The sequence below is a fragment of the Mustela putorius genome, unplaced genomic scaffold (assembly GCF_011764305.1).
Source record: "Mustela putorius furo isolate JIRA1106 unplaced genomic scaffold, ASM1176430v1.1 tig00003890_pilon_pilon_pilon, whole genome shotgun sequence".
Classification (NCBI taxonomy): Eukaryota; Metazoa; Chordata; class Mammalia; order Carnivora; family Mustelidae; genus Mustela; species Mustela putorius.
The window spans coordinates 666,377-682,571 of NW_025422039.1; the positions used below are offsets into that span (position 1 = coordinate 666,377).

Sequence of the window (16,195 nt, forward strand, 5' to 3'; positions counted from 1 at the left end):
TGTGGTGGGCAAATTGGTCATTCCTCCGCTCAAGGACAGAGGCGACCCAGGTGTTCAGGGAGGACAGAGGACATTGGCAGGAAATGCTAGGGGCTTGGTTTCCCTTGGAGTATTTCCATAGACAGCCTGTGTGCAGTGACATACACGAGTGTCTACACCACTCCAAACGTGAGCAGTCATTTCTTACCTTCTGTTGTGACTCATGCTGAGATTAAGTTCTCTTTTGAGTTTGGTACAAACTCTGATGGCCGTGTGCACGCACAGTCTGGGGGTCTGAATCATCAGCTCTAGCAATGTACCAGATTCCATCTCCACATTTTTTTTTTCATCTTTCCTACTTAAAATAGCAAAGAGCTACAGAGAAGGGTCAGGGAATGGAATGCGTTAGCTCCCAGTTGTTGGTGGTCCCTGGGCTGGCATGCCCTCTTCTCCCAGCCCAGAGCTCCCAGCGACATGCCTGCCTGATCCAGTGCCCTCCATGGAGAGGACCTTATGGAACAGACCAGGAGGCTGAGTCTCCCAGGTGTTGAGCAGCTGGCAAGGGCCCAAGGCTGTTGCCGGCTCCCAAGGTGTCTCTGCAGCTGGTCTGCACTGCGGTCTCCAGACTTCTCTGGACTCCCTCATGGTTCTAGGTCAGGCTGTGGTTCCCATGACACAAACCAAACAACTGAAAAACAAGCCACTCAGTCTCCTCCTGGAGGACACAGCCAGAGAGGGAGGAATGGATACACCGCACGGGTCACATGCTCGCAGGGCTCTGCTCTGGGCAGTGCACACCCTGGCTGCCCTTGTTCTGGGAGGTCATGCCGTGACCCCAGTGCTGATGTCCAGTCTGGCATTCTTTTATTTTTTTTTAAGATTTTATTTATTTATTTTACAGAGAGAGAGAGAGAGAGAGAGAGCACAATCAGAGGGAGTGGCAGAGGAAGAGGGAGAGCCAGACTCTCTGCTGAGCAGGGATTCCCACTTGGGTCCCGATCCTAAGATTCTGGGATCATGACCTGAGACCAATGCAGACACTTAACAAATTGAGCTACCCAGGTGCCCTGGTCCAGCATCCTTTTAAAAAGAAAACCACAAGCCCCAAATGGAGTGATTTATACTAGACCAAGCCACCAAACCAGGGCTTAATACCTAACCTAATCAAAGTTTCAACCTCCCCCAGAAATATAGTCTTAACTGATCAATCCGGGCTTCTCTGGTCAACATAAAAAATGTATAAAGGTAATCTGTCACATGGGTTCTCTTCAACCCCCAAAGCAAGATGAAGTAACCCACCTAATAAGACCCCTTTTCCCTTAAGGAAGGGAAGGGGTCAAATAATCCTTCTTTTTTTTTTTTTTTTTTTTCTTTTTCTGTTTATGACTCCCTTGTCCTTAAAAAACCTTTCCCATTCTAGAGCCCTTTGGAATTCCCCTCTGGTTTGCTAGATGGGATGTTGCTGGATTCCTGAATCAATTAATAAAGTCAAATAGACTTTGAAATTTACTCAGTTGAATTTTTGTTAACATCTCAATGCTGTGCTTTGCAGGGGGAAGGCCACCCAGGGGTCTCACTCCCTCCTGTTGCTGGGTCTCATCTGACTTGTAAAAACCCATCCTAATCCCTGCTCAAGTGATTTGCCACCACTCTCCTTTCTGGCTTTATTGATATTAATTACTGAGGTGCTTACCAAGGCATTTTAAATGGTTTTCCTATGAACCACTGAGTACAGGCTTGTTTGTTTTTTTAATTTCAGTGTTCCAAATGAGTATAGTTTTCACAGGGTGACAACTTCTCCATTGCTGAGACATTGTCTCTGTGAGAAGGTGTTCTCAGAGTTGTGAACCTGGCTTCCAATCCTGGCTTGCTGTGTGACTCTGGACACACTCCTAACCCTCTCTGAGGTCCAGCCTATCTGTCAACAGGGCTTAGTATTTACTTCAGAGGAACGTTGTGAGCATTTATTTAGGCTAAGAATACACACAGTTACCATGCTTGGTTTATCGGTTGTTTAAAAAATGTATCAGACTCTTGATGTAAATCGTTAATTTGTATTTGCTTTACAAAGTTAGAAATAAAATGTCCCAGTCCCAGGACTTCTGGCAGGCCCGGGGGGAAGTGTCTGATGAAGGTCATTGCAATGCCTGTGGCTTTTTTGCAAGGTTCTAAACACACCTTCTGAACAGGTTTTGTTGTCACCGCCTTTTGCTGGGGTAGGGAGAGGGCAGAGTGTTCCTGATTCCCAGGGTCCAAGTGAGGGTGGAGGAAGCCTAAAGTCGAGATCAGAATCTCTGTTTTTGGTCCAATTCTCAGTCCTTCCAGCTGTTAATACTACTGGCAAAGTTATTTAAATTTTCCATTTCTGGTTTTGTCCTCCCCACCTCCTAGGCAAAATAACCATAAAAAAACACCTTTTCTGCTTGCTGTGCTCTCAGGCAAGTGGGGGTCTGCTAAAGGTTAAAGTTCCTTTCATACTCCAGCCACCTTGGGCGGCACAAGGATGCCTGGAGCCTGTTTCCCCATCTCAGCACATTTGTCACAAGTCGGATGTTTTAGGACCGTATTGATTTGTGACGTCACGCTCGTAACTCCGGGATTTACACCTGCTAGGGGCCCTTTCAGGGAGGAGACAGGCCACTAACTTGTCAACTGAGTTCCAGGTTACAGGTCTTGAAACGCTTCTCCCTCCATGGGCTTCTGGTTTTTTATCTTTATGCTGTGAAGCCCCCGCCCCCTTTGATATGCTTTTCCTTTAATACGCCATCATTAAAAAAATATGCTCTTTGGGGAACTGTTATGAGAGAATCTGAGTGGAAAGCAACGCACATACAGTAGACAGGAGTTGTTTCAAAAGCTTTCATTCTTCAATTAAATCTATTCAGCGCACCTACTCGGTATAAGTTCAGCTCGGCATGGCATTTGGAACAACATTCCCTCTGCCAAGGTGGAATTTGTGGTTTTATCTGTCTGTCGGTCTTAGCCCTCAAATCTCCAAGCAGGGCTGTCCATAGTAAAATGTTGGCCCATAGTTCAAGTGGGGGAAGGGTTTAAAATAAAAATTAAAAAAAAATACATACACACACACACACACACACACACACACACCCGGAACTTATTGAACTAGAAGTGGCCACAGATCTCCGCCAGAGATAGCAAGGTGTTTTTGCTTGAATCATTAAATGAGTTCAGAAAACAAGAAGTCTTCTTTACAACAGTTTTCCATACACGTAAACGTCCTCTTCCAACATGATTAGCTGTTTCTCTTCCAGCTTCACCTTTCCCACTAGGGACACCCACACGCGCGCACAGGCACACCCGCGCACCCACCCCCAAGCCGCAGGAGACCCTTCCCTGGCGCCAGGGTGGACGCTCCTTGGACTGCGGCGGGCCGGGCCGGGCGGTCGCGGGGAGCCCCTCGCGTGAGCGAACCTGGCTGGAGGCGGGGGGGCCCCAGGGTCCCTAGCGCAGCGGGGGCGTCAGGCAGGCCTGGGTCCGCGCGCACTTCCTGCCCGCCGCCGCCAGGGGCGCCCGGGGCCGTGCGGGGCCGCAGCGTGGGCGCGGGTCGCGCCGGGGTGGGTGTGGCCGCAGGTGGGGCTGCAGTCCCGCAGAGTGCGCGGGCCGGCGGAGCGCACCAAGCAGGCGGTGCCACCCCGGCCAGGAGCTTGTGGGCGGGCCTGCGCTGAGCCGCCGGACGCCTCGGGAGCAGGGCGCGGGGCCATGGGGCCGGGCAAGGCGGCCTTCCTTGGGATGCTCTTGGTCTGGGCGGCGCGGCCCTGGAGCCCGGCGGCGGCGGGGGAAGCTCGTGAGTACGCCTGTCCTCCGGGAACTTGCCCGGCTCTTGGGATTCGTGCTCTCCTGAGCGCGCGGGTTTGCAGAGGCACCGCTGCGGGGTGCGGGGAAGAAGCGTCCCGAGGCAGCGCGCCGCGTCCCAGCGCCCGCAGCGGGGCTCGCCGGGCTTTTCCCTCCCTCCAAGTCGCAAGCACAGCTAACTGGGTATTTGCGGTGTTCCTGCCGGGAGCGGAGTCTTTTGGGAACAGCCCAAGTTTTGGCGGAGCCCAGGCGCGCTCGAGAACAGGCAGGGGGCTGGCGCCCGAGAGGGGCCAGGCCGGCGGTGCCGTGTCTCTCCGGCGCTGGAGGTGCGGGCTGCGGGAGCCAGGTTCGCGCGCGGCGGGTCCTGCATTGGCGCGTCTGCAGTGCGCGCCCTGCGGAGTCCGCGCCCTGGAGCCCCCATCCCGCCCCGGACGGGCCCGGCAGCTCGGGGAAACCAGACCCCTCGCGCCCCCGGGGAGTGCAGCCTGCCTTCCGCGCTCGCGTCAGGTCCGGCTCGGCTGGGTGATGGGTGCAGAGCTCCTCGAGGCCAGAGCCTGCGGCCCCGGGAGAGCTCAGGCTGATCCCGTCCAAAGATGCCGCGGCATGTCCAGAGGCTTGGCCCTCCGGGAATTTCACTCTGAACGTCAGGAAAAGTTGGAAGATTGTTGCTCAGACTGAAATCGCCATCTGAGGCTTTTCTTCCCTTAAAGGGTTTTAAGAAAGTCCCTCTTGTCTTCTCTCCTGGCCCCTATTCCTTTCAAGAAAAAGAAAAGAAAAGAAAAAAACAAAAACAAAAACAAAACAAAACAAACAAACAGATCAGGTGTAGGTCAAGCTGGTCCGTGTTTCAAGAAAGCGCTGGCACGCTCATTCAGAAACTGACCTTGCTGGGGGTGTCCGGATTCAGGCCTTGCAAGGCGGCCAGACTCTGCCCTCACCGGGAAGTTGGCTAAAGTGAAAAAGCTTTGCACCTGAAGTCACTGTCCCACTCCTTCATCCGTGGATGCTGGAGGGCCGTGATGTTTTTGTGGTATCATCAGCTAGTATTAGCTCATTTAATGTCATATTGGGTATGAGTCACTCCTCAAAATGAGCCTTAATCTCTTTTCAGCAAATACTGCCCTGTGTTTCAGACACAATTTTAATTTAGCTTGGTATGACAGCTGCTCTGAATTAATTAAAATGGGGGAATTTAGGTAAAATCAGATCCTCAGATCCTGCAATAGAGCTCTTGTCATTTTGCTAAGAAATTAAAAACGACCACTACTAACGATTCATTGATATCAGTAAATTGTAGGATGATTCACTTCCTACTCTGAGGTACCATTAAAAAGTCACTGGAGGTTACTCCTACTTAAAGGAAAAGATGCTTCAAAAATCCTTCCTGTGAGGGAGAGCAGAGTGCTGTGTTGACTTTCTCATCTCCGTGGTGCTGATTACAGCGTATTGGCAAGATCGGTTGTTGTGGTATTTATTTTCACTTAGTGTTTTACTCCCTGAAACTCACGGAGGTATCAGGCTCTTTCACGCTGAACATCCTTCTTCAGAATCTTGTGCTCTGGGATGTTCTGTGTCTGAATATCCATGCAGACACTTGGGTCAGAGACGAGCTGGGTGTCCAGGCTCAGCCCTGGGTCTCGGGCTGACTGTCCAAGTGCTGATGCTAGTCTGTGCTTCTCAGCCTGTGTGTTTAGGTATATTTAGTACTCTTATGAAAAGTTTAGTAAATTCAAGAGCGCATGTACATTTGCAATGGAAGGATGTCTTAGACACTCAGGTTAAAGTCCTTGATCAGATCACCACAGAGATGACACCTTCATGCACTGAGTATATGTTTAAATGACTTTGCAGATTTAAAGATTCATAGAGGCCATGCAGATGGCCTTTGATAATTTCTCAGTAATTTCATCTGGCCACATCATCTGTAAAAGTAGAAATAAATGGTCAATGAATCTCATGTCTAGATTCGCTAGTTTGACCAAATCAGTGTTTCTTTAACTCCTGCATATTTGGGGCGTGTGTGTTGTAATGTGTGTACAAGCAAAATACGTCAGTACGTATTTGCAATCCATTATTACGAAGTCAAGGTAGAGGGGTCTTTCTTGTTCTGCCCCAACATTTGAGAAATTCTCGAGGAGTTTGCCGGCAGCGTGGGGTTTAAGGTACAAACAAGAAATCTTGAAATGAATATTGCTGAAGTCTTCTGTTGGCTCTCCTCCTTGCCCCACTCCCCGCCCCATTTTAGTGTTTTCAAAACTCAAATAATCCTTTCAGATAGAACTTTAAAATGAACAAACATGAAATATTCTTGAGCACTAGCTAGAAATTAATGAGAGTTGTATATGAGTAAAAAAAGACAAAGGTCTTTGCCCATGTAGACCCAAAGACAGAGTTACTCTCTTTAGAGCAAGTTGTCAGTAGTAAAGCAGCCAGCCAGGGGTCAGCCTTGGCAAGGTTCCAGCCTAACAGATCCTCTCAAGGAACAGAACTTGTTTGAAAGATTTGACATCTCAGAGATTACACATGTGCGGTACAAACATTTCTAATAAGTGAGAAATTTTATATCAGGAAGGTGATACATGGGAGGGAAAATATTTCTAATAGCCATGACTGTGGGCTTGTTTTGTTGCTCTGTATTCTCTGTCTTTTTGAAGATAAAACAAGCTGCATTCTGCAAAACAGGGCTTAGGACCTGAGTTTTTAAAAACGTGAACATCTCCATGGTCTGCCTTCTAGAACCCTCTGTCCTGAGTCAAGATGAGTGTTCTAATATGGATCCATCCTCTTAAATAACTCAAGAAGGAAGTTAGGATATAGATTCCAAGTTAGAGACGTGCTTTCTGGAAGTTGCTATGTAGGCTGTTGTTGGCTCCTTTACTTCCTACCAAGAGCCACAAATGGAAGAAGGTGATAGCTCTTTGCTTTAGAATTATGCTGGTGAGCCCACGATTCCTTTATGAATTCCAAGACCCTTTGGGAGAGAGAAGAGATATAATCTGAGTATGAAAATGTCAACATTTGGGTTGTTGTTAACCAGTTTCTCAGATTGTGCTTTGCTCTGAAGGGTCATGTGTACGCCCTCCCCACTTGGGAACAACACAATTGGAAGGTAATTCACAGCTGAATTATTTTCCCCATGTAAGTAAAGTATAAGCTAGGGCTGACAGCTGCTGCCCCCTTTCCATCTCCACCAGAAAAGGACCCAAGCATATGTGAGAAACTTCAGTCGTTGATGGGATTATTTGACACATGTGATGACAGTTTTACAGATCCAGGATTCTGTTTAGTGAGTATGACTGACTTGTTTTCACTTTGTTAAAGCTCAGTGCTTGTAATTTTCTCTAGAAGCTTCCTCTGAATCCTTCCTTTCCAAAGTGCCCTTCTTGTTGCAAGAAAGAAAGATATATTTCTGGTCCACTATAGGTGGGGTCCACACTTCTGTTCTAGGAGTGATTGTCTGAATTTGTTTTCATATACTGACACCTGTCCTCTTCCACAGTAAATTCCTACATACATAGGAGAGATGTCTGTCCATGACTGGGGGTGTGGACCAAACCCATTTTAATGGCAGCCATGGGAAACCAAACCATGGTCTCCATGGGCCTCATAGTGTTGCCACCTCAGCTGGAAGATTTGTACCAGAGTTGAACCCTTCCTTCGTCAAAGTCTTGGCTTCTTTATGTGCGGAAGCCGTACTGTGTTTTCCTTGACGCAGGTACGTGAATATAATCCTGTAATAGAAATGATCACACAGTATTACCCCTTTAAAATATAAATAATGTGTCTGGTTTGGTATAATATTGAGGCCCTTGTAGTCTTCAAATCACCCTAACCTGGTGGCATGATGAGCCTTTGTAATCTGGAATAAAATATATGGCTGCAGAACCTGGTAACTGGACATAATTCTATAATTACTAAGAGGTATAAAATCACAAGCATGTATTTATTTTTTAGAGAGAGTGAGCAGGCACACATGTGTGAGGGGCAGAGGGAGAAGCAAAGAATCCCATGCAGACCCCCCACTCAACACAGAGCCCCACGTGAGGCTCAATCCCCCAGCCCTGAGATCATGACCTGAGCCAAAATCAAGAGTTGGTCGCTCTACTGACTGCACCACTTGGGAGCCCAATGAGCTTTCATTTAAGTAAACGTATTTGTCATGTGGAGCCTTGTTCTTTTAGCCAACATAGATTCTTGTAATTACTTGCTAAGTGTCGTTGACATTCTTTGTTACTTTGTAACACGATACATTCTTTGTTACACAATCTCTGGGCAGGCTGTGAGGGTAAGAGGCTCTATATGATCTGTCAAGGCATTTCATCTTGACCAGTGTGGGCTAAACACCTTCCAGGGTTTTCACTGGTTCTGGCTTCTCTTTGCTTCAGTAGCCTGCTCTGTGTTTGTCTGGAGGGAGCCCAGTCTTCTGCATTCATCAGCTGGGGCAGGAAGGGAGCCTGTCAGAGGGGTGCCCCTGGCGTGGTGAATGGGGCGTCTGCTCCTGCAGCAGTGAAGTGTGTTGGGCAAAATGAGCAGGGAATATATGAGTGTGTGCTGTAGCACAGCAGAGTTCAAACAGTCTGGAAAGAGCCCATGACCAGTAAACAGACCCGTATTTATAGCGTTTGAATGCACTTCCCAGAAATACTAAGGTGGTGAGGATGCTTTTGGGAACACGGAGAAAACAAACCAAAAACTCACACAGTCTGTGGTAATCCTCAACACAGAGTGGTGGGCAAGAGCAGAGCCAGCTGTTCCAATTCTGGGAGACCCCCTATGCAGAACAGACAGAACAGCCTGAAGATACGTCATCAGGGACCCTCTGAGCCCTGGAAGGAAGTTTTGGGCAGAGGACTGGAGGTCATGAAAATCTGCTTTTTCAAGTTGATTTTGGGGGGAAAAAAAAACCTGAATCATTCAAAAATACTTCATAAAGGACCTATTCACTAACAGAAACCTTTCAATGAACTGAGCAAATTTCAAGTTGAATTTCCCCCCTTAAATCAAAATTAGTCTTTGACTAAAAAAGTATACAATAGTTCCAACAATTTGAAAGTAGCAGAGCCAAGGGCCTCTCCCCACTAACTTTCTAGAGCCTTGAAGGCTTGGCTTCAACATATGAAATGCTTCAGAGTGACTTCTGCAGGATCCCACTTCCCCGGCCACCCATGGCCACTGTTTTGCTGCTGCCTTCAGCACAGGCTGGTTTGTGTTGAGTAACTTTTAAAGACTGAATTATTTATGTTAGCCTATTTCTGAGAGGCATTAGACCATCCAAACAGACATACCTGTTATTCCTTGTTTGAATTCTATGGCATAGGATGACATGCTTTAAAGATGTCTTTTATCACGTGTTGAGAAAAATTATACACAACTTGTAAATACTGTGGAAAGAGAGGACGACAGAATGACCTTTGTACTGTCCCTCCGAGCATTGTTCCATAGGCCCACACGATTGTCTAATTCTTCCGGATAAGGCAGCATGGCCAACTTGATCATTTCCCGTTTGATCAGAGCTTAGACACTAAGACCGTACATGTTACACTGATTTATTTTCAGATACAAGTGGTAACTGTGAAGGTTTATTGCCCTGTCGCACTGCTGTAGGACAAGAAATGGTGTCATGTATCTCATCTGGGTGGGGTCTTTTACTACTGTTGAGTACTGTGGGTTAGACAGTTGTGGGGGATGTTTGGTATAGGTATTGGGTTACTCATGCAGAGAAATGTGGAGAAGTATGCTTCCTGAACTGGAGAATAAACTTGGCAATTGTTATTTTCAGGGACTATGACAAGCTGTAAGTTTTTGGCTTCCCGAGTAGGGCTGAGATGTGCCTTTTGCAGAATCTGTGGTTTGGGGTTCTGTCCCCAATTTAGTGGTTGTTTCCAGGGAGAAGGAATTTCCAGGCCATGCATTCACAGGGCCACTGGGGGGCTGGGGCTGGCAGCCCTCATGTGGGGCTGGGGGCTCGGTGACCTCCCGAAGGGCTGAGACCCAGCACTCCCCTGCTCGGTCACTGTCCTCCCCTTGTACACTGGCTTGGGCTGCTCAGATGCCCCGGGCATTTTCTCTGGGGCTTGTGAGCCCACAGTTAAGTTGCCAGCTCAGATGACCATGGGCGTGACCTGCTCCCTGGGGACATTAAATCAGGCCTTGCCTGCAGGACTGACGGCTCCAGTTAGTTCTTATTTTAACGTCTGCAAGTCCCCAGGACAACCAGAGAGCTTGACATGGGAAGCTAAGCGCCTGGCATGGGAGTGCTGCCCGGCCCAGCAGGGGCAGCGTGTCCTGCGTGTGCGTGTCGGCGTGTGTGCATGTCCATGTGTGTGCGTGTCTGAGGGTGTGCGCATCTGAGCGTGCACCTGTGTCGGTGTGTGTGTGACCACCCATGTGTGTGTCAGCATGTGTGCATGTCGGTGTGTGTGTGCGTGTCTGCACATGTGCTTGTGTCGATGTGTGCGTGTCAGTGCGTGTGCATGTCGGTGTGTGTGTCCATGTGTGTGCATGTGTCGGTGCATGTGTGTGTCCACATGTGTGCATGTCTCTGTATGCCCACTTGTGTGCGTGTCAGTGCATGTGTGGGTTGGCACATTTGCATGTGTCAGTGCTTGTGTGCATGTCGGTACGTATGCATGTCCGTACGTGTGCATGTCAGCGCGTTTGTGTGTGTCGGTGCATGTGCGTGTGTCAGTGCATGTCGGTGCATGTGTGTGTCCGCATGTGTGCACATCCGTGCGTGTGTGTGTCCATGCATGTGCATGTCAGTATGAGTGCAGCCAACTCGAGGGTGCGGGTGGGCACGGAGCGCTTCGCAGCCGTCATGCTCAGAGCCTCCGTGAGCCTCATCCTCTCCCCGTGTCTGCCCAGACAGTGAGGCCAAGTGACCGCCTGGGCTGACATGTGGGCTTACGCTGGCCCTGGACTTTCTGTGTAGACCAGTGAGAAACGCAGCTGTCAGGACCAGGGCCCTGGCAAGCATCTTTCAGTTTCGAGTGGCAGAAAACCCCATCACATGGACTTACCCCAGGAGGGGAACTGTGGACACCCATCGCTTCATTTCGGTCAGGGCTGGGGCCAGCGGATGAGGCTGTGCTCGGTGGCTCAGTCTCTCCTCCTCATCCCGCGGGGCACCCGGTGCTCTGGCGGTGCTCTGTCTGGCAGACCCGCCGCCAAGGTCGGGCTGCCCAGCCACACCACTAGGGACAACAACGCTCCCCCCTGGCTGGACTCCAGCCCTCATCACTTCAGAGCGGTGTGTGCTTACTTACTTGTCCCTTGTTCCAAGCTCCAGGAAAGCAGGGACTTCTTGAGGGGACAGGGGGTAGTTCTGAGAGACAGTGGGCTGTTGAGTATGTAAACAGGCCAATGATTCACTTTCCCAAAACTTCTAGCCAAATCCCCAGATCTGACTCTCTGTATTGTCTCTGCTAGGCTGTGCAGCCGTTCCTACCAGGGGACTGTGACAGGGAGGGGGTTGCCTTCTGACCCACCCTATGCGGAACCAGGAAGGGATTGGGATTCAGTCCCTGACCCGGTGCTTTGCCTGTATCATCCTGACAAGGAAGCGAAATGCACCATGCATTTAGGAAATTTGTTTAGCATCTATGATGAAAGCATTGGCTTTCAGGCTCTTATCTGCTTCATATAGCAGATGGTCACTTACATGTATGCCTCCTTCATTAGATTTTAAAATTCCTGAAAACAGAATCACATTTATTTGTCCCTACAGCTTGGCTGATGGTGCTAAGTATTTACCAAGAAAAGAAGAAATTAATATATTGAAAATATTCTATTTTGAAAGTATACAGAAGCCCTGCACCATCCTCATGGGTGTTTTATAATCATTCTTCAGGTAGCCTAGTAAAAAGTTAATTTTTACACGAGCATCTCTGAGCTCATCATTTGTCCATGGAAAGAACCCACTCACTGATTTTGAATGTTTCATTTTCTTTTGGTTGAAAAATGCATGACATAATTTCTGGCCTGAGGCCAGGTGTATGGTGCATGTTCTAAAAGCTGCTGGTACCCTAAGGAGACACTGAAAAGGCCAGGTGTCAGGGACACTACCCAAGACCAATGTGCAGGAACGAGGAGGCCTCTGGGCAGGGGCCCTTGGATGAGATGTCTGTTTTCTAGGGAGATCCTATATCAAGCCTGAGCTGGGCTCCATATTCAGGGTGTGAAATAGAGTTTCTTGGGAGCAGTGTGTCACTGGAGGGCCCCAGAACCTGGTTCACCCACTAGATGCTTGAAGCCTTATGTAACCCCAGTGGGAAAGACTGACTGTACAACACGGCAGAAGACAGGGAGGCTGACAGATGGCCCCTGCACCTTAGTGTGGCTGTCCACTGCCATCTGGGCAGCCAGGAGGCTGTGTTCATTTGAGGCACAGCTGTCTCTGGCTTGGCAGCCGTGGACTTGTGGCTAGGAACCCGGCACACCCAGAGCAATCTCCTGTGGGGTCTCAGGCTTGACTCCCCTGGTCTGGGCTGGGGGATCTTCCCAGCCAAAAAAAACCTGCTACTATTATAGAAAATGTTTATGACTCAGGGACTTGAAGGCTTGATGGTGCCTAGAGAATATCTCTACTTTCAAATGAAGATTGCTTTGACCCTGTTTTCAGAATGACGAAGTGGGGGCACTGTTTCCATGGTGCTGACTCCGGCAGCATCCTTTCAAGTAGCACAGAACTAAAACTCAACAAGCATCCTCAAGGCACTGACCATACTTTCAGAGAGGTGGGGGAGGGTTAATTGAAGTGTGGTTGGTACCCATGCACAGCATAGTGACTGGATAGTGACTGGCTAGCTCTCTCCTTCATGCTGTGCTTACAGGGAGGGGGACGACCATCTGTCACCAGACAACCCAACTTCCATGCCACTGACTACTCCCAGGCTGTACCCTTCATGCCATGACTTACTCATTTTGGAACCGGAAGCCTCTATCTCCCCCTGCCCTGCTCCCGTTTTTGCCCATCCCTTCTTGCCACCACCAATTTGTTCTTTGTATTCCTGGGTTTCTTTCTGTCTTTGTTCATTTTGTTTTTTTTTAGATTCCACCTAGAAAATGAAATAATATGGCATTTGTCTTTTCTGTCTGGCTTATTTCACTTAGCATAATATCTTCTAGGTTCATCCATGCTGTTGCAAATGGCATGATCTCATTCGTTTTTATGGTTTTTATAACCATAATGGATAAAGAAGAGGTGATATGATATATAGGTGTATCACCTCTTCTTTATTCATTCATCTATTGATAGACAGGAAGGTTGTTTCCGTGTTTTGGCTTTTGTAAATAATGTTGGAATAAACTTGCAGGGTACGTGTGTCTTTTCTTTTAGTGTTTTGATTTTCCTGAAGTAAATATCTAGTAATAGGATTACTGGATCATATGGCATTTAATTTTTTAAAAAGACCTATTTATTTATTTTAGAGATAGAAAGAAGTAAAACCCAAATAGGGAGAAAGGCAGAGGGAGAGGATCTGCGAGCAGATTCCCTGGTGAGCATGGAGCCTGAGGTGGGGCTCCATCTCATAACCCAAGAGATCAAAACCTGACCTAAAACCATGAGTCAGATGTTTAACCAACTGAGCCACCCAGACACCTCTATTTTTAATTTTTTTTTTTATGGAGGAACTTAGTACTGTTTCCATAGTGGATTCATGAATGTACATTCCTACCAACAATGCATGAGGGTTCCTTTTTGTCTACATCCTCATGAACACTTGCTATTTCTTGTCTTTTTGAGTTTAACCATTCTGACAGGTGTGAGGTGATATTTCACTGTGGTTTTGATTTGTGTTTCCCTGATGCTGAGTGACTTTGAGCATCTTTTCATGTGTCTGTTGGCCATCTGGATGTCTTCTTTGGAAAAATGTTTATTCAAATCTTCTGCCCATTTTTTAAAACATTTTTATTTATTTATTTATTTGACAGAGAACACAAGTAGGCAGAGAGGCAGGCAGAGAGAGAGAGAGAGAGAGAGAGAGAGAGAGAGAAGCAGGCTCTGCATAGAGCAGAGAGCCCAATGCGGGGCTCAATCCCAGGACCCTGGGATCATGACCTGGGCTGAAGGCATCTTCTGCCCATTTTTAATCACATTATTTATCTATTTATTTGGTGTTGGATTGTATAATCCAACAGATGCTACTTTTTATCTGGCTATTTTTTTCAGAAGTCTTCTAGGATACATAGTATCTGGCCATCAATACAGATGGTTCGACCTTTGTGATTGTTAAATGAGTGTTAGTCTCCAAGCCAGACATATCTATATATACTTTAGGATGCAGTCTCAGTTAAAGAGGGTATGAAGACACCAATGTGGACCCCTAGAGAGGGAGCATTATGGCTTGATTCTGAAAGATTAGAGTTAATGCTCTCTCTTCAATTTGTTCCTGTTCCCTTTTCTTTAATTATTCCACCACTCACTTCTTCAAACCCTCCATGTCTCTAGAACTGATGTGTGATAGTTGTCTCCATGGTTTCCCTGTTATCAATTTACCTCCTCCTAATCTGGTTTATTTTATTGCCAGAGTAATCTTTCTAAAGATGATGTTACTTTCCCTGGTAGAACTTCCAGTATTTTCTTATATCACACACACACACTCCTTGAAAGGTCCCTTCTCTTCACTCACTACTTTCATCTCCTCCTTTAACTGACCTTGAACTACAGATACCTCACTGCACTGACATTCTCACCAGGGCTCTCTCTCTCTCTCTCTCTCTCTCTCTCACACACACACACACCTGTTTCCATTTCTGTATCCTGATGTCTTGTCTTCCTATTGAATGTGTTTTGCTCCTGCAATCATCTAGGCTCATGGATCCATGTCCAGGAAACACATACCTACAATAAAAATAAGAACATAACAGCTAGAAGAAACAAAGCATCATGAGGGAGAATCAGAAGAAACGAGAAACTGCACAGATAAAAATAAATGTAGATACTGAGATCAATTTAGAATGTACAATTTGTTGTATAGGTGTAAGGAAATAAAAGATGGAGAGAATGGCGAGAATAAGGATGATCAAAATGATTGAGCAGAATTGAAAAAGAACAGTGTTGAAATGAAGTTCTTTTTCATTGGTGTAAAGAATTCAGTGGCTGCTAACATGGCAAATTAGACACAGGTGGAGAGAGACTTAGCAAATTAGAAGACAGTCATGGAATAAAGAACCAGCATATTCCATAGGGATACAAGAAGGCAAGAAATATGAAAACCAGGCCAAGGGGCAGGGAGAACAAAAGGTCTCTGTGTCAGATAGGAGTTCTGGAAGGAGGAGATGTGGAAAGAAGAAACACTTAAGATGTGTTTCTATGGAAAGGTGATCTATAGAGGCCATCTATAAAAAATTGCCCAGAATTGAAGAGTCACCAATCTTTCGATTCAGGAAGACCTTCAAATCCCTAGTAATACAAAAATATTACCACCCACAGCTATACTTTATGTTGGAACTGTTGAACCCCAGAATAGAGAGAAGCTGGTAAAAGTGGTCTGAGAGATGAATGACAAACAATAAAAGCAGGAACGTGAACTCTTAAGTTTGTGAGAGGGAAGAATTGCCAGCCAGGAATTGTAGACTTATTGCTTTACAGCTCAAGAATGAAGGTGAGGGAGATAAAGACAGTTGTTAAGCAGCTCCTTTGGTGGTCATGATTATCCTGGGATCGAGGCACGGCTTTCATGTGGGGAGCACTCCCTCTGGCCTGCCACTCTGTCTGCCTGTGCTCGCTCTCACTCACTCTCTCTCTGACAAATAAATAAAAATCTTTAAAAAAAAAAAAAAATGAATGAATACATGCATTTTTCTGAAAATAAATAAATTCATGGAGCAAAAAAAAGGCAAAAAAAAAATAATGAATAAACTGAAAATAAATAAATTAATTTAAAAAAAAGGCATGCATAGAAAAAATAAAATCCAAAAGTATGAAAGACCAACAAAGCTTCACTAAAGGAATGTTGATGGGTAAGTTTAGCAAGAAAGGACATGATTAAAGAGGGCAGTACAAGACGTAAAAATCTAGCAACTAGTGTGAAAATCCGATCACACATTTGAGTAACAATAAAGCTGTATGTACAACATCAACGTGCAGTTTGTGCAATGAAAAGAAAGAAGACAAGTCTACATGAGCAGTGGAAAGCCAACATGGAAAGGAGTGACCAGACATAAGGCATTTTATGATCCTTGCATTATTTTGTGGAGGGAATTAAAATCAGTTTGATTGTAGGCTTTGTTAAATTGTAAACCAGAGTGTAGTATAATATTTTAAGGAGGCCCACAAGAAGAATAGTAATAGGAAGTATACCTTTCAAGCCAATAGAATTTAAAAAAATGGGCTAGGTGGGGGACAGATTTCAGACTATTCAAAAGAAAGCAAGAAGAGAGGAAAGAAAAATAAGAAAGT

General features: G+C 46.6%; 1 protein-coding gene across 1 annotated transcript in view; it reads left to right on the forward strand.

Annotated features, from left to right (window-relative positions):
* Positions 1–3,523: 3,523 nt before the first annotated feature.
* LOC123388156 (contactin-associated protein-like 3) overlaps positions 3,524–16,195 on the forward strand; it is a 148,536-nt gene continuing 135,864 nt past the window's right edge. The window contains 1 exon segment of the mRNA XM_045067369.1: positions 3,524–3,784. Coding sequence (XP_044923304.1) covers positions 3,700–3,784 — 85 coding nt within the window. The 5' untranslated portion in view covers positions 3,524–3,699.